The 27,043-nt window shown below is 45.5% G+C and overlaps 1 protein-coding gene across 2 annotated transcripts in view; it reads left to right on the forward strand.

Annotated features, from left to right (window-relative positions):
- Window positions 1–23,619, forward strand: part of MMUT (methylmalonyl-CoA mutase) — a 42,000-nt gene extending 18,381 nt beyond the window's left edge. For both annotated transcript variants that reach the window (XM_044289558.1, XM_044289557.1), the window contains exons 9-13: window positions 2,254–2,369; window positions 11,512–11,643; window positions 13,285–13,432; window positions 18,898–19,065; window positions 23,268–23,619. In XM_044289558.1, coding sequence (XP_044145493.1) covers window positions 2,254–2,369; window positions 11,512–11,643; window positions 13,285–13,432; window positions 18,898–19,065; window positions 23,268–23,396 — 693 coding nt within the window. In that variant the 3' untranslated portion in view covers window positions 23,397–23,619. The remainder of the gene's footprint in view (window positions 1–2,253; window positions 2,370–11,511; window positions 11,644–13,284; window positions 13,433–18,897; window positions 19,066–23,267) is intronic.
- The last annotated feature ends 3,424 nt before the right edge of the window (window positions 23,620–27,043 follow it).

Genomic DNA, 27,043 nt, shown 5'->3' on the forward strand with positions numbered 1-27,043 from the left:
TATTTACCTCAAAAATGAAAGATGAAGCAACTTTGCCAGTAGTCCTTATTAAAGGGGTTGTCTGAGACTCAATGAAATCTACTGGGTGGCCGTTCACACACGTGTCAAGACTGAATCCATGAATCGGCCTCCATCGCTCGTGTGCGTGTATCCATCACGTCATCACTTGTGTTCCAGGGACTGAAAGTGGTGGGGTGGGGACAGGAACTGCAGCAGCACTGGAACCAGGGCACTTTGTAAAGGTGAACGGTTTGAATTAGCTTTTACAGCCTCGCTGTAGATTTCGTTCAGTCTCGGACAAGCCATCTCCTACCATTTGCGCACAGCTCCTGTGCAGACCTGTGTGTCTCCATAGTAACAGACTATCGGGACGGACTGGGAACGTAAAGGAGTTGCCTGGGTTCATAGCTGAACTCGGACATATCCCCGGTTTCACCCAGGCAGGCACTCTGACATGAACATCGGAGCATTTCACGCTCCAATGCTCTCCCTTGCTCTGCGCTGTATCGCGCAGGGCAAAGGCTTTTTTTTGGAGATCAGGTGACGTACCGGGCTCTCCATGAGTAAAGCTAGGTGGAGGCTTCCGCCTAGCAGTGAGCCCGGTGATGTCACCGGCACTAATGGGCGGGCTTTAGCGCTGCCCTAGCCTGTAAAATGGCTAGGGCAGCGCTAAAGCCCGCCCATCAGTGCCGATGATGTCACTGGCAACACTGCTAGGCGGAAGCCTATTACTAGCAGTGTAAAAATGATAAACAAACAGCCCTTGGCCTGCTCTATACAGCTCATATCAGGGGGGCTGCCTGGGTGAAAACGGGGATATGTCCAGGTTCAGCTCTAAACCCGGACAACCCCTTTAAATTGTGGCCCCATGTTGTAAGTGGGTCCAAATTGACAGAAGCCGGGCAACAGGCAGGAACAACACATGTAGGAAAGGACTAGAGAAGTAGCCGGGGCCATCAATATTGTGGTGCAGCACAAAATACTGCCCCAGCAGAAACAAGTACCACAGTGCAGTACAATATTCTGCCATCCCCGCTGGAGTATTTAACTGTAAGGATTGACACCTGTGGCCACCAGCCAGGTGCATAGACATCTGATGCTCCCACTGATGCAGACTGATTTTTATGTACCCAGCTGGCGGCCATGAGGAGGGCTCGGGTGGTCCCCTGGGCATCATCCCACCGGGAAACTTCCCTGTAGAGTCTATGACCAGTCTGCCCTTGCGGACTATAGATAAATTCTGCATAGTCTGATCCTGCGGATGGGGACCATTGGTGGACTGCCATTTTCAGGTCTTTCTCGAAATGTTTGATTGGGTTAAAGTCAGGGCTCTGGCTGGACCACTCATGGACATTCATATAGTTGTCCCTAAGCCACTCCTGCACTGTCTTAGCTGTGTGCTTAGGATCATTGTCTTGTTGGAAGGTGGACTTTCAGCTCAGTCTGGGGTCCGGAGTGCTGTGGATCAGGTTTTCCTTAAGAATATCTCTGTACTTTGCTTCATTCAGATTTCCCAGTCTCCCTGTCCCAGATGCTGAAAAACACCCCCACAGCATGATGCTGCCACCACCATGCTTCACTGTATTGATGGTATTGGGCAGGTGATGAGCAGTGCCTGGTTTCCTCCAGACATGACTTTGAGGAGAGGCTTCTTTCTGGCCACTCTGCCATAAAGCCATGATTGATGGAGTGCAGCTGTGATGGTCGACCATCTGGAAGTTTCGCCCATCAGCATGCAGCATCTTTGGAGCTCAGCCAGAGTTACCATTGGGTTCTTGGTCACCTCTCCTCTAGGCCCATCTCCCCTGATTACTTAGTTTTAGAGGGACAGCCAGCTCTAAGAATAGGCCTGGTTCTTCCAAACATCTTCCATTTAAGGGGTTATGTCCACCTTGGACGTTGGGAACATATTGCTAGGATATGCCCCAATATCTGATAGGTACGGGTCCCACCTTTGAGGCCAAGACCTATACTTAGAACGGAGCCCGCAAAGTACCAGAGGCTGCGGCCGCCCTCCATTCATCTCTATAGGACTGCCGAAAATAGCCAAGCGGCACGGTTCTTGTTGAAAGAGATAGGCTGTCCATGTGATGCATGGTCCTCCAGGAATAGAGGTGCCAATCTCTGCTGTGGATACTACATGAAATAGGGATTACTTTCTATCTGCTTAATAGGGTATTGTTTTTCTGCACATTTAATGAGGAGCGGACGTGTAACTCTACTCTTCATAGTTTGTAATGTTTTATCTTTTAGGTCAAGGCTAGCAGAGACAGTGCTGCTGCGGAACGCTGTTTGGCTGCAATCACTGAATGTGCTTCCACTGGCCAAGGAAATCTCCTGGGACTTGCAGTTGAAGCCGCCCGTGCAAGGTGCCCCATTTACTTATATTACTGTGATGATGAAACAAGTTTTGTGTGTGGTACCATAATATTTCACAGTCCTACCACAGACAGCCTGCCCTTACAGATATCTAAGCGGAGAGGTCACTGCCTCCCACAAGGTCAACATGCTCCTCTTCTGATGCTTTTATCGTCATTGGGCTACATGATGCTCTTTTCCTATCGACATGAAGCTTTGGTATACAAAAAAAAACGGCTTTAGCTCCTAAGGTGTCTGTTGGGTGCTTACTTTGCCCATCTAGTTGTATTAATGTTTTTTGGTCATTGTTGGGACCTTGCAGAGTCTTCTCCGATTTCCCCGAAATTGGCTCACGTTGCCACAAAAAGTAGTAAGACCTTATATTGCGTGGTTGCCCTCTGACTTGAATGAGCTCCATGTAATTCTACATTTCACCTGTGATGTCTGCAGATCATCTCACCACTGGGGGGGGGGGGGAGCATTTAAAGGACCTTTTCTGGTGTGCAATATCTTCAGGATAGGTCATTAATATCAGATCAGTGTGGAGTACGACTCCAGGTACCCTCACCGATCAGCTGTTTGAAGAGGCTGTGGTGATCCAGTGAGCGCAGCGGCTCTTCACAGCATACCAAGCACAGCGCCACACATTGTACAGTGATAGCCATGATCTGTATTGCAGCTTCATTCACTTAAATGGGATGGAGCGACACCTAGCCCACGTAACCATGTATGTGACTCTGCTGGCATAGGAAGGTGCTGCTGGGCTCTTCAAACAGCTGATCGGTGATACTGCAGCTTAGCCACATTTATTTTATAGTGCTTTACAGACCTTAGCATCCAACTGTCCCCAATGGGGCTCACAATCTAGGTTCCCCATGTCTTTGGCGTGCGGGAGGAAACCGGAGAACCAAGAGGAAACCCACGCAAACACAGGGAGAACATACAAACTCTATGTAGATGTTCTCCTTGGTCGGATTCAAATCTAGGACCCCAGCGCTGCCAGGCACCGGTGCTTACCACTGAGCCACTGTGCTGCCCACAATTTTAACCCTTTCGCGACATGTGATTGTTTTTCTTTTAAAGGAATTTTCCATTTTCATCAACATCCTTTAAAATAATCATTTTATGAAGAAAGCTGTAATTTTAGCAATGTATTTTTTAGCTTTATTGCTCCTGTCTCCCGGTCTGGGATGTCCATGCAGCTCCTATTTCCTGTGAGGTCCTGTCCATGGGCGTGGCAAAGTAGCAACAGAGGTGGTGGGGGGTGTCTGTGCAGCTAACTTGGGGGGGGGGGGGGTACAGTGGTGCTTTAAAGTTTGTGAACCCTTTAGAATTTTCTATATTTCTGCATAAATTTGACCTTTTAAGCGGTTTTGCAATCACAGACAATGGGGGCATATCGCGAGGATATGCCCCCATTGTCTGATAAAGGTGGGACCCACACCTACACAGAGATCGGGGTGGGGAAAGTTGTGGAGGGCACACTGCACATGCGCGTCCACCCTCCATTTGTTTCTATGGGGCCGCCGAAAATAAGTAGCGCACGGCTATTTCTGTCGGCCCCATAGAAATGAACCAGAGCGGGGGCCGTGCGTGCGCGGTGTGCTCCTATTTACTATTATGAGAGCAGCGGGGAGCAACAATCTTTTCCTATTAAGTTGTCTTTATTTTTAGAGGGAATCGCAATGAAATGTCATCTGGTGAAAACAGTAATGAAATCATATTGTAAATCCAGATGTCACCCGGGAGATAATCCTAAAAGGACTCGTTGCCTCGGAGGATTCTAATCTGTCACTGTCCTTTCCGAGATAAGACATTTCAAAAAGGCTGCGTGATTATTAACATACTTACCATCCGCCTCAGCCATGACAGTGCGGGGGTCGCTGACATCACCTTGTGTCTCGTCTGCCGTTACCTGACAATGCCCGGATGTGTATTTATCTATAGGAATATTTTCTTATGCTATTTATTACATAAAAATACTTGTTGTCTTTGGCCCAATTAGAGAGGTAAAGAAAACATCCACAATTTTTTCAATAATTAGTTTTTTTTAAGGCCAGCATACACATGTTTCAGCAGATTCAGCCGAGTTTAATGTGTATGGTCCTTTTTTTTTCTCTCCCGGAAGATAGGCCACCACCAGATGGCTTTCTCCTCTCTCCCCATTAAATACACATTAGGCTACTTTCACACCTGCGTTTAGGTGCGGATCCATCTGGTATCTGCACAAACGGACCCGCACCTATAATGCAAACGCTTAGATCCATATTTTTTTTTTTTTTGTTCATGATAATGCAAACTGATCCGTTTTGACTTACATTGAAAGTCAATGGGGGACGGATCCGTTTGAAATTGCACCATATTGTGTCAACTTCAAACGGATCCGTCCCATTGACTTACATTGTAATTCTGGACGGATCAGTTTGCCTCCGCACGACCAGGCGGACACCCGAACGCTGATCGGGTGTCCGCCTGCTGAGCGGAACGGAGGACAAACGGTGCCAGACTGATGCATTCTGAGTGGATCCGCATCCACTCAGAATGCATTAGGGCTGGACGGATCCGTTCGGGGCCGCTTGTGAGAGCCTTCAAACGGAACTCACAAGCGGAGCCCCGAATGCTAGTGTGAAAGTAGCCTTACACGTTCAGCTGAGGAATCAGGGCATAATGGGAGTTGTAGTTTTGCAACTGCTGGAGAGCCACAGGTTGGTAACCATAGGCCTACAGTATTGTACGAAGCGTTGTAGTAACATGAAAGCTGTGCTGTGATTGGTTACTGTGGTTTACAAATAGTTAGTTTTTTTATGCAGCATATGCAGGGAGATGAGAGGCAGACTGAAATGCAGGGAGATGAGAGGCAGACTGAAATGCAGGGAGATGAGAGGCAGACTGAAATGCAGGGAGATGAGAGGCAGACTGAAACGCAGGGAGATGAGAGGCAGACTGAGAAGCAGGGAGATGAGAGGCAGACTGAGAAGCAGGGAGATGAGAGGCAGACTGAGAAGCAGGGAGATGAGAGGCAGACTGAAAAGCAGGGAGATGAGAGGCAGACTGAAAAGCAGGGAGATGAGAGGCAGACTGAAAAGCAGGGAGATGAGAGGCAGACTGAAAAGCAGGGAGATGAGAGGCAGACTGAGAAGCAGGGAGATGAGAGGCAGACTGAGAAGCAGGGAGATGAGAGGCAGACTGAGAAGCAGGGAGATGAGAGGCAGACTGAGAAGCAGGGAGATGAGAGGCAGACTGAGAAGCAGGGAGATGAGAGGCAGACTGAGAAGCAGGGAGATGAGAGGCAGAGTGAGAAGCAGTGCCTCAGCAGCTACATTTGTGTATAAAACACACACTACAGGTACGTCATTGGTTGCTATGGGTAACAAACCGTTTGTCTTTTAGACATGTAGGGAGATTACCACTCTAAATCACAAAGGACCTTATTTTCTGACAGCACACAGGGAGAGGTAGATTGTGAAGTGCTGTAGTAAAATGAAAGCTGTGCTGTGATTGGTTGCTATGAGCAAAAGTAAAAGCTGTGATTGGTTGCTATGGGCAACAAACGGTTTGTCTCTTAGATAGCAAATGTAGAGAGATGAGAGGCAGAGTGAGAAGCAGTGCCTCAGCAGTTAGTTACATTAGTGTATACATTTTAAAGTACGCTGAATCAAAACCACATTACTTTATTAGAACCTTCCAGAACCCTGTTTCGTGTACTTTGCAACCCCCAGTATTTTAAATTGGATTATAAATAGTATATGTGTCGAGTTTGGTTGTGATCCATTAAGGCATGTAGCAACCTATGTAGAAGAAACAAACTTAAACTTTTACCTTTTTAAACATATATGGATTATTGTCTTAAATGCTGAACAATGACAATATTCCATACTCTGAACGAAAAACTATTTACACAGAGCAATATTCGTATCTACAGAGTATGGCTACATGGTGATTTTGGGCTGACATAGAAATGGATTGTTAGCCCAGCGGCCCGTCCGGCGCCGCTGCCCCTATCCTCAGGGAGCCGGGCTCCCTTTTTTCCCCTCCTGTCTCCCAGCTGACAAACACGGGCAGCAACTAACTTCACTGACCCAAACCCTCCCAGCAACATCCAGTTACACCAGGAGTTGGCCCAGCAGCATGAGCATCAGGATCAAATATTGTCCAACCTACGCAATGTGAATATGCGTCTAAATGACCTGACATCTGCTAACCCAGAGTCATCAAGCTTCTCTGCCCAGGTTAATTCGGCTCCTGCTCCGCCCTCTTCCTACGTACCTGGATCTGGACCTCGTCTCTCTGCTCCTCCACGTTTCAACAGTGACCCTAAGCAATGCCGGGGGTTCATAAATCAATGCACCCTTCATTTTGAACTTTTGCCTCGGACCGAGCCAAAGTGGCTTTTCTTATGTCACACATTACTGGGGAGGCACTGGCCTGGATCAATCCCCTCTGGGAAAGGAACGACCTAGTCATAATGAATCTACAGCCCTTCCTAGAGGCCTTCCGCAAGGTGTTCAATGAACCCGGACGCACCTCCTCCGCCACATCCTCCCTACTGCGGTTGCGTCAAGGGAACCAATCCGTGGGCTGGTATGCAGTCCAGCCGTACGTTAGCCTCTGAACTCGGCTGGAATAATGAGGCACCTGTGGCCACCTTTTGGGAGGGCCTCTGTGGGAGAAATAAAAATGAATTGGCCGGACGGGATGACCTCATCTCCCTGGCTACTCGAATTGATTTATGGTTCCAAGAACGTGCCAGAGAAGCGGCACGTGAGAGGAAGCCTTGCCATCTGGCATCTTCCTTTTAGCAAGCCTCTAACCCTCTGCCTTCCATGTTGTCTGCAGTTCCTGAACCCATGCAGATCGACCGAGTTAGGCTGTCTGAACAGGAATGTGATCACCGCCGTGCCAAAGGACTTTGTTTCTATTGTGGTGGTTCTGATCATGTGCTCCGTGCTTGTCCCCTGAAGCCGGGAAACTCCCGAGCCTAGGATCCGTTGGAGAGGCGGCTCTAGGTGAAGATAATTCCTATCCACCCCTGATTCTGCCGGCAACCTTGTCGTTTGGAGATAATCTGTTCACAAAGGTGGCTTTTCTGGATTCTGGATCAGCAGGAAACTTCCTGCAGCAAGCCATAGTGGATCAATATGGTATTCCAGTCCTACGCCTGGAGAGACCATTGATGGTGTCATCCGTCGATGGAAGGGCTCTATCTGAGTCTGTACAATTTTGTACTGAACCTGTAAGACTACAGGTGGGAGCTCTTCATACAGAAGAGATTTCGTTCCTGGTTCTTCAAAGACTTTCTCACCCTCTCCTTTTGATGCTTCCATGGCTCCGTACCCATGAACCTTGATTGGAAGTCTGGAGAGGTGCTTCGTTGGGGACAGTACTGCCTTGGAAAGTGTCTTTCTCCTGTTTGGCCTGCTCGGTTACCCCAGGTACCACCAAATCTTGAAAATCTGCCTGCAGCATACCATGCCTATGCCGACGTCTTTGATAAAAAAGGAGGCTGAGACGTTACCACCACACAGGCCCTATGATTGTCCAATTGATCTGATTTCTGGTTCTTCACCTCCCCGTGGTCGCATTTATCCTCTGTCACCAGCCGAGACACGCCATGTCTGAGTACATCAAAGAAAATCTTGACAGAGAATTTATCCGGAAATCATCTTCTCCAGCTGGCGCTGGCTTCTTTTTTGTAAAGAAAAAAGATGGTTCTCTCCGCCCATGCATTGATAATAGGGGCCTAAATAAAATCACTATCAAGAACAAATACCCTCTTCCCCTTATTCCAGAGTTGTTTGACCGCCTCAGAGGAGCTAAGATCTTCTCCAAATTAGATCTGTGTGGGGCCTACAACTTGATCTGAATTTGACAAGGGGACGAGTGGAAGACCGCCTTCAACACCCATGACGGTCACTATGAATATCTGGTAATGCCCTTTGGACTGAGCAATGCTCCTGCAGTGTTCCAAGAATTTGTTAATGATATTTTCAGAGACTTGTTATACTCTTCTGTTGTGGTTTATCTAGATTATATCCTCATCTTTTCTCCAGATTTGGCTACTCACTAGTCAGGTTCACCTGGTCCTTTAAAGACTAAGAAAAAATTGTCTGTATGCCAAGTTTGAAAAATGTCTCTTTGAACAAACCTCGCTTCCATTTTTGGGGTACATAATATCTGATACTGGCCTACAGATGGATCCTGAAAAGCTGTCTGCGATTTTAAAGTGGCCCCGTCCTTCTGGTCTAAAGGCTATTCAATGCTTCCTGGGGTTCACCAATTACTACCACCAGTTCGTGCCACACTTCTCTTCTTTGACAGCCCCCATCTCAGCCTTGATGCGTAAAGGGGCGAATCCCCAAAATTGGACTGCTTAAGGCTGAATCAGCCTTCCCAGCCTTGAAGTAGGCCTTTTCTGCAGCTCCAGTACTACATCGTCCTGATGCCTGTAAGCAATTTTTCTTGGAGGTGGATGCATCGTCTATAGGAGCTGGCGCGGTGCTTTCACAAAGATCTCCCTCAGGTAAGATGACAACATGTGGCTTCTTCTCCAGGGCCTTCTCCGCTCCTGAGCGCAACTACTCGATCGGGGACAGAGTGTTGTTGGCCATCAAAATGGCATTGGAGGAATGGCAATACCTTTTGGAGGGAGCCAGTCATCCAGTAGTGATCTATACTGACCACAAGAATCTCACCTACCTACAGTCTGCACAGAGACTTAATCCATGCCAAGCTCGATGGTCCCTCTTCTTTGCTCACTTTGATTTTGTTCTTTACTTTCATGCTGCAGATAAGAACATCAAAGCAGATGCTGTTTCAAGATCCTTTAATTCCACTGACCAGGAGGAGGAGCTCTAATTCATCATTCATCCCGCTAAACTCTCGGCCTGTCCAGTTAAGCTATCCGAAATTCCTAATGGAAAAACCTTTGTTGCAGAACCTCTCAGAAAGCGAATCTTACTATGGGGTCATTCATCTAAAGTGGCGGGTCATGCTGGTCAGAGAAAGACCTTCAGGTTCATTGCACAGCGGTACTGGTGGCCATCCATGCAACAAGACATCCAAGAATTGGAGCTGCTTGTCCATCCTGAGCGCAAAATAAAACTTCCAAACAGCTTCCAGCCGGCCTTCTGCTTCCTCTTCCAGTTCCTGAGGTTCCCTGGCAACAAATAGCCATGGACTTTATCACGGATCTACCCACGTCCTTCGTTTGTTCTGTAATTTGGGTAGTGGTTGACTGCTTCTCCAAAATGGCACATTTCATCCCTCTGCCTGGTCCTTCTGCTCCCCAACTGGCCAAGAACACATTTTTCGTCTCCATGGCTTTCCACTCCATATTGTGTCCGATAGAGACATACAGTTCACTACAAAATTCTGATGAGCTCTCTGCAAGCTATTAAATGTATCTCTGGACTTCTCGTCAGCATATCATCCTAAGTCCAACGGTAAGGTGGAGCGTGTTAACCAAATTCTGACAAACTTCTTGCGCCACTTCACTAACAGTCATCACGACAACTGGGTCGAACTATTGCCTTGGGCTGAGTTCTCATACAACAATTATGTCAGCGAGTCTTCCAAGAAATCAAAATTTTTTGTTGTTTATGGCCAACAACCAAATATCCCACTCCCAATTTTGTACATAGGAGGAAGTAATTATAGTAGTTATATTCTTGTACATAGGAGCAGTATTATAGTAGTTATATTCTTGTACATAGGGGCAGTATTATAGTAGTTATATTATTGTACATAGGAGGCAGTATTATAGTAGTTATATTCTTGTACATAAGAGGCTGTATTATGGTAGTTATATTCTTATACATAGGAGGCAGTATTATAGTAGTTATATTCTTATACATAGGAGGCAGTATTATGGTAGTTATATTCTTATACATAGGAGCAGTATTATAGTAGATATATTCTTATACATAGGAGGCAGTATTATAGTAGTTATATTCTTGTACATAGGAGGCAGTATTATAGTAGTTATATTCTTGTACATAAGAGGCTGTATTATGGTAGTTATATTCTTGTACATAGGAGGAAGTATTATAGTAGTTATATTCTTATACATAGGAGGCAGTATTATAGTAGTTATATTCTTGTACATAGGAGCAGTATTATAGTAGTTATATTCTTGTACATAGGAGCAGTATTATAGTAGTTATATTCTTGTACATAGGAGGCAGTATTATAGTAGTTATATTCTTGTACATAGGAGGCAGTATTATAGTAGTTATATTCTTGTACATAGCAGTATTATAGTAGTTATATTCTTGTACATAGCAGTATTATAGTAGTTATATTCTTGTACATAGCAGTATTATAGTAGTTATATTCTTATACATAGGAGCAGTATTATAGTAGATATATTCTTATACATAGGAGGCAGTATTATAGTAGTTATATGTACATAAGAGGCTGTATTATGGTAGTTATATTCTTGTACATAGGAGGAAGTATTATAGTAGTTATATTCTTATACATAGGAGGCAGTATTATAGTAGTTATATTCTTGTACATAAGAGGCTGTATTATAGTAGTTATATTCTTGTACATAAGAGGCTGTATTATAGTAGTTATATTCTTGTACATAGGAGCAGTATTATAGTAGTTATATTCTTGTACATAGGAGGCAGTATTATAGTAGTTATATTCTTGTACATAGGAGGCAGTATTATAGTAGTTATATTCTTGTGCATAGGAGCAGTATTATAGTAGTTATATTCTTGTGCATAGGAGCAGTATTATAGTAGTTATATTCTTGTACATAGGAGCAGTATTATAGTAGTTATATTCTTGTACATAGGAGGCAGTATTATAGTAGTTATATTCTTGTGCATAGGAGCAGTATTATAGTAGTTATATTCTTGTGCATAGGAGCAGTATTATAGTAGTTATATTCTTGTACATAGGAGCAGTGTTATAGTAGTTATATTCTTGTACATAGGAGGCAGTATTATAGTAGTTATATTCTTGTACATAGGAGCAGTATTATAGTAGTTATATTCTTGTACATAGGAGCAGTATTATAGTAGTTATATTCTTGTACATAGGAGCAGTATTATAGTAGTTATATTATTGTATATAAAAGCTTTGGTCCATGATTTCTTAATCTTCCATTTAATGAGTCTTCATGCTGTTCTGCCTTCCTCGCAGGTGCACTGTTGGAGAAATCACGGACGCAATGAAGAAGGTATTTGGTGAACACAAGGCCAGTGATAGAATGGTGAGCGGAGCCTATCGGCAGGAGTACGGGGAGAGTGATGAGATCGCTTTTACTCTTAAGAGGTAAATGCAGATGAAAAGACTTTGCTTGTGGCCCTCATTTACCTCAGCGACCAGTGAACAGAGCGGCTCTGGTGTCTCCTGCTGTCACATAGCGTCAGCTGGCTCGTCCGTTCATCAAAGCACTGCTGGACCTTGTAGAAGTACTGCGGACTGCTCAGCGTGCTGTAGGCTCCTGACATGGGTCTCCACTGATGTAGCACAGCTGAATGTTTTGCTTTATTCTGACATGTCAGAAGCTTTATATAATGGGGTAGGCTTTTTTTTTTTGTCATAAGGCAATTCCTAATAACTCCATGATGAGTTGTAAAACTTGGTATCGCTATGCTACTACACTGACACAGTCCATTGCAGATGTAGCAGAGCTGAGTTCATCATTTGGCACAATGCATGTTCATTTTATAGCTTTTTATTTCTTTACACACAGCTATAAGTAAAGCTATAAGTAATTTTAATACATGTTGTAATCTAACACATTTTAACCCCAACAGTGGAGCTGAATTTGCCGGGCTCTGTAATTTCTGCATTGTTATAACCGCCTGAGCCTTTCCATAGAACTGTAGGTAAATCTAGTGCGTCAGTACATTAAAGGGGTTGTGTCATTTCAGAAAATAGCATTTATTATGTAGAGAGCGTTATTACAAGGCACGTACTAATGTATTGTGGTTTTTCCATCACATTATACATGGCTTGCATCCAGGGGTTACGACCACCCTGCAATCCAGCAGTGGTCGTCGTGCTTGAACACTATAGGAAAAAGCACTCTGGTGGCCTGGACCGTGGGAGTGTGCATAGGCCAGCACTGTTTTCTGTAGTGTACAAGCATGACCACCACTTCTGGATTACAGTGTGGTCGCAACCATGGAAACGAGACCTTTATAATGTGATGGAAAAATGAATCCAGCCAGCAAAGGAGGCAATATTGATAATAACAATACATTAGTAAGTGTCTTGTATTAACTTTCTCTACGTGATAAATGCTCTTTGCTGAAGTGAGACAACCCCTTTACGTTAAGGTGTGTATTAGGAGGTTCTGCAGCAGCTGAGGTGTGTATTATGGGGTTTTGTAGCAGCTGAGGTGTATTAAAAGGTCCTGCAGCAGGTGGGGTGTGTATTATGTTGTACACTTGCTTTCACACTAGCATTAATGTTTTCCGGTATTGAGATCCGTCATAGGGTCTAAATACTGGAAAAAAACGCTTCCGTTTTGTCCCCATTCATTGTCAATGGGGACAAAACGTAACTGAACAAAATGCATTGCGTTCTCATACCGGACAGCAGCATGCTGCGGTTTGCTTTCCGTCCTGAGATGCGGAGCAAGATGGATCCGTCATGACCCACAATGCAAGTCAATGGGGACGGATCAGTTTTCTCTGACGCAATCTTTCAAAATAGAAAACGGATCCGTCCCCCGTTGATTTTCAATGGAGTCCATGACGTATCCGTCTTGGCTGTGTTACAGATAATACAACCGGATCCGATGCAGATGGTTGTATTATCAGTAACTGAAGCGTTTTTGCTGAACCCTGCCGGATCCAGCAGAAACGCTAGTGTGAAAGTAGCCGTAGTGACTTTTTCAGGTCCCTGTTCTGTATGTCTGAATGTGACGCTAAGATGATGAGCAGATGATACATTGTGTTACAGAGTCCAGAGCTTCATGGAGAGAGAAGGACGGAGACCTCGTCTGCTTGTAGCCAAAATGGGCCAAGATGGCCATGATAGAGGGGCAAAGGTTATCGCCACGGGGTTCGCAGACCTCGGCTTTGATGTGGATATCGGCCCCCTTTTCCAGGTGACTTTTTATAACATTTTGGTGATCTGTGTAGTAACGAGTGACCTGCTATGTACGATCTGTCTGTCCTTGATGTAGCTGCATCTCTCCCCCTGCTTACGTTCTGCAGGCGATTGCACTTCGGGTTGCACTGTGGCAATGCTTCATGGAGTGCAGGATTTAGACAATCTGCAGGAGCTGCCTGGTGTCCTGTTTGCTCACAGTCTCCAGTATCACACAGTTAGAGCCATTTATACCCAGGTCTCTGTAGTAAAATCTAGTTTTGGGCCCTCAAACTCCTTTTGTTTTGGGCCCTATCAAGTGTAACTGCAGCCCCCAAGCATCACGTGTGTACAGTATGTGAGAGAGAAAAGGGAACTAGAAAGTCAGCCCAGCTGGAGACAAAAACCGATGTGAGCACGTTGTCTGTATATTGCTGTGGGATATGGCGGCGCTAAAAAAGTTCTGAAGTAATTAGGAAAGCGGGTTTCTGAGACCCAACTTAAAGGGGTTATCCAATTTCACAAACAGCCCCCCCATATGCCTGACCCCTCACAGGTAATATACTTACCCCGCTCCTGGTCCCCGCACCGCCGCTGCTGCTTGTCCCTGTACACGGATTTAAACATCCAGTGTCGGGGTGGGGGGAGCAGCCAATGGCAGGCAGGGACGAGCCTCCCTAGCGTCACCCGCGATGCTAGGGAGGCTCGTACCCACCTGCCATTGGTGCTCCCCCCCGACACCGGATGTTTTCATCCATGTACAGGGAGAAGCAGCAGTTCTGGTCCCCTCCACAACACCTCCCCCATCTTGGGCTGCAGAAGTGACATACCCGTCCACAGACTGAAGGAGTAGTGTGCAGGTTGGTTTACTTCTCCGTTCACTTCTATGGGGCTCGCACAGACTCCGCTCCATCGTTTCCCTAGAGGTGAATGGAGGGATGCGTGCGCTACCTCCTCATTCAGAGATGGGACTCGGAGGGTTGTGGGCAAATGGGCCTTGTTCTCGAACTACCACCATCCATTGTTTCTCCCAAAACATTGCTGCTGATATTATGGATACTCTGATGGTGAGTAAAGAAAAACCACAATAGAAGTAATGTATATGGCCTAAAAATAAATATAAAGGCCTGTCCCACCATAAAGAACTGAAAAAATGGTGCCCTGTTTCTACCCAACAACCGTGGTTGATGGTCCCAAGTGGATTTGGCCATTCCTGGGCCATGGCTTACATGCTGCCATGTTGGTAAGTGTGCACTCCTGCTGCATGGGAAGTGAAGGATTGATACGTGCTGCCCTTTTACAGATTGGAGTCAGTGGAAGACATTGACAGGCCAGATTAGCCCGAGCAGGAACTCTTACTTACTTGGCCCTCTTTGGCCACCAAAACATAAATGGAGTCAAATGACCACTGTCGACTCAGTTGCAAGGGCTCGCCTAGGTGAGACCCCCATCATCTGTCAGGTAGTTATGGAATAACCTATGTCTATGCTAGAAATATCTCCACCGATCAGGTACGTGGCAATGACAGTGGTGACAGTATTCCACATGTCAGATACTTCTGTCATTTACTATGGATACATGAAAAATGTCTAAGTCAGGACACCCCTTTTAAGCTAAGTTTGAGCGTGACCTGTACCTCTACACTAAAACAGCTGCAGCCATACTCATCCCCATTAAAATCCATTTAGGAGGAGAAGCTAGCTACTTCCTCCCTCACCGTATCAAGTCTCGACTCCATCTCCCAGCATTCCATCCGTAGTGGGCATTTTAGATGCAACCAGATCTATTTAGGGACTGTCCTTCATTATTAGAGATCCATATCGGTAAATTTGGGCTGTCCCAGGTCAAAAACTTCAGGGGTTTTGGGTTTGTGGATGGCCTGTCTGGGTTAGGGTGTTCATGGGGGGGCGAAGCTTAAATGTTTCCAAATTTAGCAATTCTGGTAAATCTGAGAGGAGGAGGGAATGAGCTCCATGTATGACAATAGTAGTTGACAGGCAGCCTCAGAAACAGAAGCTGGGGACGTCTGGAGCACAAACTGCTGAACTTAAAGGGGTTGGCCTATCTCGGACATTGCTGGGATATGCTGCCAATGTCAGATAGGTATAGGTCCCACCTCTGGGACCTGCTACTGTGTCCAGAATAGGGCCCCTGAAGTGAACAAAGAGCAGCCCCATACTCTTCATTCATCACTATGCATTTCTGCAAATGGCTGTCTGTTTTTCTGAAGTCTTATAGTGGTGGGACCAGCACCTATCTGACATAGATAACGCTAGGATATGTAATCAATCAGTGTCCCCAAAAAGGAAGATCCAATTTTTTTTTTTTGTTAGACAAAATGGAGAAAAGTCAGGAAACAGTCCGATATCCTTATGTCACGGGTGAGGTATGGGAGGGAAGAGAAAAGCCACTAGGCCTCAATGCTAGGAAAAAGGGGAAGGGTCACCTCCTAAATAACCCTACTCCTTGCCCTGTCTCCTATCTGTATGGGCACACCCCGAAGGTAGGAATGGCCATACACCGGAACCTGAGACCCTAAGGAGCCCTATAGATAAAGGCTGGGCTTGAGGCGTCCCGCTCCTTCCAAGTTGAAGGAACCAGCGTCTCCCTGAGGCATAGTAGTAACAGACACGGGGAGGGACAACAAGACACAAAAGAGCAAGACACTTAACTACTGAAAAGATAGACGAGCACGGACCCAGAGAGGACAACACACCAGCTCTTCCAAAAATCCAAATGAAGCTATCAACCACATAGCCAGAAGGGTGAGGTCAGACTACATTGGGGATGTGTGATGACCACTAAGCTTTACCTGAAACAAGGGGTGTGGTCATGAGCAATAACAGCAACTGAAGCAAGTAACCAAACAGGCTGTTAGATTCCTTTACATGTAGCCAGTCTCTTTGATCTCCTGACATCCGTCACAGGAGGGACCGTGACACCTTAGCAATCAATCACTATGCAGCTTTCATTTTTCAAGAGCCCTGTAAGAAATGAAAGCTGTGCTGTGATTGGTTGCTTTGGGCAGCTTTCATTTCATCTGCCCCAGTGCCTACATTTCCCTGCTGTTTCTCCCCCTGTTGCAGCCTCTACTTATTTCTTACACTTTGTATAAACTTTATTAATGTCAGACGCCGCTGGGGCAGCATTGATTTAATAAATCTTTTACTGCCGATAAGCAGAGGACGTAGGTTTGCATTTTTGCAAATGTCAAAGTCATTCATTTGTGAAAGTGCAAATTAATTTTTCACATTCCAACGAAAAAGTCACACGTAGTTTTCTAATCAATATTTTACCATATACAGGGCAGGGGGCGCCAGGGGAACTGACCTGTGATTTTTACACTGTGTTTTCATACTTGATATGAGCAGCTGCTGAGGTTAATGGCTAGACACAAGCGCTAATGGCGGATTCCCCCCCGTCCTGTCTGATTCGGTCAGGGGTCCTTCTTAGTGATGGCTATGTCAAGGAAAGGTACATGGCATCCAATATGGCTGCCATTACATCTGCTATTAACGCCATCACCCCTCTGAGGCAGATGCCTCAGCATAGTCACCAACAGTCCCAAATTTACAGAGACAGTCCCGGCAGATTCGAGCAGTCCCAGGCCGCAACTGGGGCTTATGTAAGTCCCGCCCATAAGTGGGCGACCCTGGCAGGCCTTGATATAACTACTAGGCAAGGCCCCTCTAGGACTCGGGACCAAAGAAAAACAGGGTGACTACTGCTCTGCTACTGGGGCGACGGTGAAGATGACGACAACTCAAGGGATTTTGTGGTTTTACAAGGAAATGTTACTTCAATGAACCCGCCTGCAGGAAATGGTTTGTTTATGCTTATTGCAGGGCCTGCGAGGGTGGAGCAGGACACAGGTATCTTCTCTTTGACTTCCTGTGTCTTGGCTCCACCCCTTAGGGATTGGGCATCTTGGTGGGGGGTGTTGGCAACTAGAGGTGACTGAATTATTGGAAAATTCGATTCGGCTGCTTCGCCAAATTTTGCCCAAAAATTTCCTTTGAGGCAAATTTCTTTGTCGCGAAGCGCTGTTCTTTTGTAAGTAGTGGGTGCAATGACAGGGAGCGGCCATCGTGCTGCCCTCCATCATTGTACCCGTCAGATGCCCGCGTTCATGCATGATCACATTTCATGGAAATACTAGTGTAAAATTAAAAAATAATACTTTCCTGATCCATTTGCTTGTGTCGGGCCGGCCGCCGCCATCTTGCCTTGAAGAACTGGCGCGAAATCTTGCGCGGCCCAAGATTACATCATCAGGCCGGCCGGCTTGGTGATGTTATATGTCACTGTGCTCGGAATTTCATGCGAGATCTTCAAGCAAGATGGCAGCGGCCGGCCTGCGAGCAAATTGATCAGGAATGATTTTTTATTTTTTTTAACACTATTCAGGTTTAATCTATTTGCTCCCACGAAACAGAAGGAAATTCGGCTTCACGGCGAATCTAATTTATCCAGATGTTTGGATCGAAGTCCATTCGCTCAGCAACTATTGTAAACCCCTCTTCCTCCTTTTGGCAGACCTGCAAAGGGAAGCATACCCATCTGCCTCCTGGCACTAGCTCCGCGCTCCTTCTCTCTCCGGCTTCGGACGGCTCCGCTGCGCTTCTAGGATGTAAACTTCCATTTTGACGCTGCTGCAGCAGTGATCTTCCCACCCCATGCGTCATGTGACCATTTGACATGACGCAAGGGGAGCAGGTCACTGCTGCGGCCAGCGATTGGGCTGCAGCAGCATCAAACGGAAGGTTAACATCCATGAGGCCAAGAAGAGAAGGATCCCGGAGCCAGTGTCGGGAAGCAGGTAGGTATGCTTTCCTTTGCAGGTCTGCCAAAAAGGAAGGGTTTCCCCCAAAGGTGCACAACCCCTTTAATGCCTTGCATGAGAAATACTAAAGTAGCAGTTTTGAGTGTTCCTTTAAAGAAGTATTCCAATCTGAGAGAATGGGGGGGGGGGGGGCATATTGCTAGGATATGCCCCCCATTGTCTGATAGGTGCGGGTCCCACTCCTGGGACCGCACCTACACCGAGATCAGAGCCCTGAAAGTGGTGGAGGGCGCACTGAGCATTTGCCGCCCTCTATTCATTTCTTTGGGGCCGCCGAAAATTGCCGAGCGATATCTCTGCCATTTCCGTTGGCCCCGTAGAAATCAATGGGAATGGTGCGCTCCCATGCGCTGCTATGGGGAGAACGCTTAGTGGTGGCCAGACCTCAGGAAACCCGCCACCACCACATCCCCGCTCCGTTCTCAGTGTAGGTCCCAGTGTGGGACCAATGGGGGCATTCACTAGCGATAGAACCCCGATTGTCTCAGATAGGAATACACCTTTTAAGTTCTTACATTTCTAATTCAGTCCTGAATTGTCTTCTCCTGCGCTGGATGGACCTCTTCCCAGCTAAATCCATGTTCTTGAGATGATGAGCGCACACACTAATGACCTCTTCCTGCATCTTCTTCCTTCGATAGACTCCTCGGGAGGTGGCACAGCAGGCGGTAGATGCAGATGTGCACAGTGTCGGTGTGAGTACACTGGCTGCAGGCCACAAGACACTAGTTCCGGAACTCATCAAAGAGCTGAGTGCCTTAGGACGGCCTGATATACTTGTGATCTGCGGAGGAGTCATCCCACCCCAGGTAACCGTACAGCAGGGTCCACACCTAGCGTGCTCCAATTAAAGGAGCTTTCACCTCTCCTGACACTCATGTCCTAGTAATTCTTATGACTCTATGTTGTGTCATTCCTCTATTATTCCTGCAATAAAAGTCCCTCTGGGTGTTACCAGTTGGGGTGTGTCCCTGCACAGTCTGACACTGTCAGCACTGATTGGATAGAGGGAAACTGTGCAGGGTAAGACCCAGATGGACCTTCACTGCAGACTGCTGCCAACTTCTAGTAGGAATAACAGAGAAACCGCACAATGTAGAGCTATATAACAATATCCTTCAGAATTGTTATTACATACGGAAGTACCTTAGTTACTAAAACAGGCATGCCAGGAGAGGTGACAGGTCCCGTTTAAAGGGGTTGGCCGGTTTCTTAGATTGATGATCCATCCTCAGGAGATCGTTGAGGGTCCGACTCCCAGCGATCAGCTGTTCGAGGAGAGAACATGGCGCTCGTGGTCACTATCGACGTTGCAAGCAGAAGGATCAGTGACGTTCCGCCTGCTCCTTCCCATTGGGGATGGAGGAGCTGTGGTCATCGCTGCGATATCCTCGCCAAGCAGGGGCGCTGTGGTCTCTTCATACAGCTGATCGGCGGGAGTCGGACCCTCACCGATCACATATTGAAGACCTATCCTGAGGATGGATCATCAATATTAGAAACTAGCCAACCAGAGTAATGGCTTATTCAGACGGCCGTATGCTGTCCGCAAAAATGCGGATCCACTTTTTTTGCGGACAGTTCAGCCTGTCCGCAAAAAAAAAAAAAAAAAAAATGATTGCATTCCGTTTTTTTTTTTGCTGGTCCAAAGACTTCAATAGGGCCATGTCCTGATTTTCACTGACAAGTATAGGACATATTTCATATCTTTTGCTGAGCCGTGCAATGGAGGAAAAGGGCCCCACAGAAGTGAATGGGACAGCATCTTATCCGCAAAAAAAACAAAAACGGATCTGCATTTTAGCGGACAGCATACGGCCGTCTGAATGAGCCCTAAGGCAAGAAAATTTTAGAAAATATTCCTCGTATTATCAGGCTATCAGTGCTGGCTGCAGGGTTGCGGGGGTTAATGCTACTTCACTGACAGGAAAGGTAACCGTGTGCTAAGCTGTGCGTTTGCCTCTCTGTGACATGTCCGGGGACCGCAGCTATAACACGCCAGATGTCACTGTGCATTTATAAGCGGAGCCGGCGGCAAGAGATGCGGTCTCACACTGCAGGAGGTGCAAAACCAAAGCTGAGGCGTTCGCACCGCGAGGACCTTGTGTACCTGTCATTGTATAGACAGTAAGGTTTACGCCAGTGCTCAGCAGCGCGAACGGGAGGTCACACATCCCGAATCTCATGTACCAGCAGGAGCAAGATGGCCCCCGCACCGCAGTGACAGTGTCCAGGGGACTACCACACTACTATTTGTTAGATTTTTCTCTGAAGACTGTTGCGCCCCATCAAATTATTAGGAGGTCCCAAGCCCTGAGGCTGCACCACTGAGAAATTCCGAGGACCACACACAGTATATCACACGCAGGGTCGTCATGTCCTTTTGTGGGGTCAGATCACCAAATACATCAATTTCTACGTCCTATCTCTTTGGTAATGGCAGATATTTGTTAACATCGCTGTAGATGGTGGTTTCCATGACAACACTGCCTGGGGGGGATCACTGCTTTCATCAGAATTTCGCACTAGTGCAGCCTCGGGCCTGTAACTTCCAGAAAATGTATTTCTCATTATGACCCCTTAGTGACCCCACCCTGTATCTTGCCATAGTATAATCACCCCATGCGTAGGATTGTCACGATACCAAAGTTTTGATTCGATTTCAGTACCATAAAAAAGTATTGCAATACTCTATACCACGTGGAATAAAATAAAAACGCCAAAAAAGCTGCATGCATTCTGCATTTTATGGAACATCCGGCCCATAATCAAACAGTCCTATCCTATTTTTGTGGGGGACAAGGTGACGAGAAAAAAAGGCAAATCGCGCATTTTATTTTTTTTTTCTATTACAGCGTTCACCACATTATATATAATTTATATGTAAAATTGGGAAAGGGGGTGATTTCGGGTACTTTAACACTAGCGTTATTCTTTTCCGGCATAGAGTTCAGTCACAGGGGCTCAATACCGGAAAAGAACTGATCAGGCATATCCCCACGCATTCTGAATGGAGAGTAATCCGTTCAGGACGTCTTCAGTTCAGTCATTTTGACTGATCAGGCAAAAGAGAAAACCGCAGCATGCTACGGTTTTATCTCTGGTGAAAAAAACTGAACACTTGCCTGAACGCCGGATCTGTATTAGTGCCGGATCCGGCATTCAAGATACCGGAATGCCGGATCCGTCCTTACGGTCTGCGCATGCGCAGACCCTTAAAAATGAGAAAAAAAAAAATACCGGATACGTTTTGCCTGATGATGCCAGAAAAAACGGATCCGGTATTGCAATTCATTTTTCTGACTGATCAGGATCCTAATCGGTCTGAAAAATGCCTGATCAGTCAGAAAAAATGACATGTCGTTTGCATACAGTTTGCCTGATCAAACGGATCAACGGAACTGCCTGCCTGGAATCAAACAACTCAAGTGTGAAAGTACCCTTATACTTAATATTGTTTTTTTTTTAACTTTTTTTTTTTTTACTTTTTTTTAATGTAATTTCCCCCCTTAGGGGCTAGAACCTGGGATCTTTTAATCTCTTGTCCTTTTCACCCTAATAGAGATCTGTGTGATTCTGCCGCCGGCACCCGCCTCCTGTATCTGTATTAAGCGTTAACTATCTTAATTGGTGGCGCAGTGGCCACAGCCCCTCCCCCTCCTCCACCCGTCTCTCTCCTCTCATTGGGCAGCAGCAGCACAGGGGGGAGGGGGAGACTGCTTCCTTCTCCCCTGTGCTGCTGAGGGAACATGGCGCGCACTGAAAGCAGCGCGCTCTATCTTCTGTGATACTAGGCTGAACAGTAGAGCAGCCTAGTGTCGGTAAAAAGCAAATCCCGGTATCTATACTGGTACAAAAGTATCGATTGGGTATCGATAATTCGATACCCGGTGCAACGCTACCCATGTGTGCCCCCCAAAGAGTTTGATGCCCTTTTAAGTGGCCCCCACACAGTGTGATACTAAGTGCCCCCTACACAGTACAGTGCTCCCTTAAGGGGGTTCTCAGTGAATTAAGAAAATTCTTAAAATGCCTAAATATTACTTTATTAGAAATGCGTTCCCAAATATCTTCTATGATTTATAATGGCTCATTTTCTCTAAGGGGGCGAGCATCAGGGGAAATAAACTGTCCGCTGCCCTATTAGCAGACACAAAACCCTTCCACGCAGTGGCACAGGTTACTTCAAAGCAGTTAGGATAGGTTCACATCATGTTTTATGCCTCTGTTTGACGTATACGTTACCAAAAAAAGGATACAAAAACACAGCACACCACGTTCTTTTATCCTGCACAGTCCAATAAAAACATTTTTACATATACATTAAAGGGATAGGAAAAACATGATGTGAACCCAGCCTTAGCTAAAGAGCTGTCTCAGCTCTCCTCACTACTCTTGCTGTCATGAATTATGGTCATACAGCCGGTATCAGATTTTTAGCTACCAGTCCAGCTGTGTCATTAGGACAGGCTTTGTAGGTGATCTCATACAGAGTGATGCCTCCTTAGTACAAAACTGTATATTCCCCTGCCGCACGTTCCCACAACAAAGAGAAGAGCAGTTCTGCTCCATTCCCCTGCCTGCGCTGATGACGTCACTGCATTGCGCCTGCCAGCTCCAAACTACTGGTGGCAGGGGAAAGGTGGAGCAGGGAGCTGAGTGCTCCCTGCTCCACCATTGTATTCAACTGAATCTTCGTCCAGAGGACACAGATACAGTTGAAGTTGGGACCTGCGGCAGAAGCTGAAATTTAAGAGTGTCCCACTGGATCCGGGACGGTTGGGAGACATGTTAATGTGCAATTAAAGACCTAGATCATCCCATCAAATGGGGCAAATGTCCTCCTATGTTGAGGTCATCAGTAAGCAAAGTTTCTGACCAAGAGAACAACTTCTCAAAAGAGTCAAGATAACCCCTGCCAACTCCAACAATTTCCATACCTTAAAATTCTGGAAAATTTAGAACTTTTTGATTTTGTGTTTTTCACCCACAAGTTTTATGTTTTTGGCAGGACTATGAGTTCTTGTATAACGTTGGAGTATCCAGTGTGTTCGGACCTGGAACCAGAATCCCAAAAGCTGCAGTACAAGTCATCGATGACATAGAAAGAAGCCTGGAGAAACGTCAGCAGTCGTTATAATGCAGCAGGAGCTCACATTTCCCCTCCATCAGTGCTGCCCCAGGAGAGATGGATTCTTCAAGGACTTCCTAAGATGGCTGGAAGACTATTTTCCTTCTCGAAAGACTTTTTGCCTCGTGGCCTCAGTTATGATCAGATAATTGGTCTGTGTGAAAATATCATTATATATACCATCATAATTTAAAATAAAATATACATTTTTGTACATTTTGTTGGAGTTTCACATGGTGCAGTCCAAAATCATTCGGGCTTTAACTACTTTTGAAACCTGATATTTGGCCTGTGTGTGTCAGCGATCAGGGGGCAGACACTCATTTGTCAGCAGATCATATTGTTTATGCGAGTATGACAGTGATGTCGGCAGCACATCTTCGGCGGGGTGCTACCGACGTAATATAAAAATTCTGGGGGACAAATTATCTTTCGACCCCCCCCCCCCATGAACTTTCCTTCACCCCATGTAAAGACCTTTTAAATGAGCACTGATCAACTGTTTTTTCAAGGACAGTATCTGAGATGGGCTCAGTCGACTAATGTTTTGGGTCTTGAAGCCATGTCACAGGGTCGTTTGCCAAGTATTCATTGAAGTCCACCTGAATTGACTCTGCATGTGCTCCCTATGGGCCCTGGTATCAAATGCTACTTTACCATATATATTTAGCAGAGCTTGTCATTTTGCTTGTCTTCATACTGAGATTATCATATTGTAGTGAATGGCGACCACCACAGCGACCAGATGTTACACTACGACAAAAAAAAAGACACTGAAGAACCTTAATCTAGTGATTTTATGGGTCCCACAATCAACACATTTTTACCCGTCCTTGATGTGTTTGGTGTAAAAACCCATTCCAAGCAGACCCAATTATTTGGATCTCTAATGATTATGTTCTGGCATGATATGATATGGTATAACCCAGGGTTTCTCCGCTCCGGTCCTCGGAACCCACCTACCGGTCAGGATTTGAGAATATCCCACAGAATGAATACCTGTGGTAAGTCCTGATGCATGGTCACCTGCTCAATACTAAGGAAATCCTAAAAACATGACTGGTAGGTGGGTCCTGAGGCCTGGAGTTGAGAAACCCTGCCCCATTCAAATCTGTTGGCTCCTTTAACATTGCTTTTCCAAAGTTGCTGGAAACAGAGCAGTAGGTACAATGAGCCGTAGTTACCAGAATTGACCACTACACTGTGTACAAAGCTGTCCAGCTCCATAAACTGTGCTATCAACTGATCTTGAGGGTCCACCCCCAACAATCTATTATTGTCCAAAGGATAGGTCATCAGTATCTACGTACTGGAAACCTTTATTTTACAGTGAATGTAAACTCTTGCAAACCATTTAGTATTTTCTTTAAACTAAATTGCTCCAAAATGCTGTGCTGATTCATTACTTAATATATCTTTATGGTAGTGGTAGCTCTTTTCTAATACAGAGCTCCAAATATACTGCATAACTGATAAATTTCTGGCTACCTATAGCCACCACTAGAGGGAGCTCACTGCATAGTGTGTTATTGATTTCATGGTATAACCGTATGTAATAAACTCCATCTAGGTGGTGACTGTAGGCAGCCAAAGTGTTATCATTTAAAGGCTATGAAGACCTTCGGGGGCAATTTGTTTTTTATAATTGCATTTTACTCATTTTAGGACTAAAAATCATTTTTTAAATTGGTCTTTGTTAAAAATTTATATGCAGTTTTTGTCCTATAGGGTTAATTTCCACCTAGCTGTAGAGTATCTAACTTTCAGTTTTACACCGAGTCCTGTCTTGTTTTTGACGGCTATGTATAGCCCTTATCTCCGAATTCCTGACATCTCATAAAGACTCAAACTGGTAATCATATGGCTTAAGTGACTGTTTATGAGCTGTTGGGGTACTTTCACACTAGCCTTATTCTTTTCTGGTATTGAGTGCCATCACAGGGGCTCAATACCAGGGAAAAAACACTTCAGTTTTATCCTAATGCATTCTGAATGGAGAGCATTTTATTCAGGATGCATCAGGAGGTCTTCAGTTCAGTCCCTTTATGGTATTTATGCTGCAGTATTTTCTTCGGCCAAAATTCCGGAACACATGCCGGATCCGGCATTAATTCCCTTTTGAAATGTATTAATGCCAGATGTGGTACCAAGTGTTCTGGAAAACCGGATCCGTTTTTCCGGATGACACCGGAAAGACGGATCCAGAATTTCAATGCATTTGTCAGACGGATCCGTCTACAAATGATATCTGTTTGCATACGGATTTTTGGATCCGGCAGGCAGTTCCGGTGATGGAACTGCCTGCCGGATCCTCACAACGCAAGTGTGAAAGTACCCTTAGGAGATGAGGGCTATACATAGTCAGAACAGCAACATGTGTAAAACCAAAAGTAAGATACTCTGCAGAAAGTCAGAAATTTAACCCTCTAAGACCGTGGTGGCAAACCTATGGCACGGGTGCCAGAGGTGGCACTCAGAGCCTTCTCTGTGGGCACCCACACTATGGAAAAAGTCCATGGTGTACCAATACGTCTTTTCCTTGCCATTCGTCGTCAGCGCAGGGCGCACTATGAACACCACAGGCAGAGCACTGAGTGCAGGCGGGTTATTATAGCTAAATGATAAAGTACATGGAAGATATACTATACTGGACCTGAGTATTCAGGGTAAATTACCATGTTGGCACTTTGCGATAAATAAGTGGGTTTTGGGTTGCAGGGTCTGTAGGGTTCGTCATCACTGTTCTAGACAAAAACTGTTGACATTTTTAATAAAATGAGTTAAATGCAATTGTAAAAAAAATTGTTCCCAAAGGTGTTCATAGCCTTTAATTCTGTCTATGCAGAGCTTATCGGAAAGATGGAGCTTCCGCTTCTATAAAGATAGATTTTAAGAAATTGTCACAGAATAAAGGACCTAAAAAGTGATGGTAACAGGGCAGAAATTCACTTTAGCATAACCGAAAAATGTAAAGTTTTATGGAACAACGTGAGACCTTAGCGGAAGTGACTGTAAGAGAAGTGGTCGCGCCACAAGCCCATTATCACAATAATCACTTAAATATTTTCACATTCTGAATTCTACAAGAATGTAAAATGGGTTTATTTTTATCGGCACTCAATGTAAATCCACTTACCACCTGCTCACAACTTGTCCTTGGCTGAATGTGTTAATTTTAATGTTCCCTTCTATTATTTATGTCTCTTCTGCTTCCATTGTGCATGTAATGGCAACCCTGGGGAGCAGGAAGCTTAAATCCATAGTGGTCGCACAGGCTTTTTCTATACTTTGTTCTCTAATTATTTGACCTTTTTCCCCATAAATGCATGTTTAAAAGCAATTTTGAAAATCAGACTTGCGGAGTAAATGCTTAAAAGGATGGTCATTTCTTAGTATACCTTTTATAGCAGTTAGGACTCTGTCTTAAAGAGAGTTCCATACCTGTATTTCTCTGGATAGAGTAAAATAATAAAATCATGGATGGCTGCAGCCGTCACTAGGGGGAGCTTAGTGGGTTACTGCATGCTGTTTTTACTGGACATTGATGAGCTCCCCCTGGTGGTTACAACAGAAAATGTGAATTTGATCATTTCAAAGCAGTATTCCTATCTGAGACAGTTGTGACCCACATATAGCACAGGCGGCAAGTATGCGGT

The sequence above is a fragment of the Bufo gargarizans genome, chromosome 4, assembly GCF_014858855.1.
Source record: "Bufo gargarizans isolate SCDJY-AF-19 chromosome 4, ASM1485885v1, whole genome shotgun sequence".
Taxonomy (NCBI): Eukaryota; Metazoa; Chordata; class Amphibia; order Anura; family Bufonidae; genus Bufo; species Bufo gargarizans.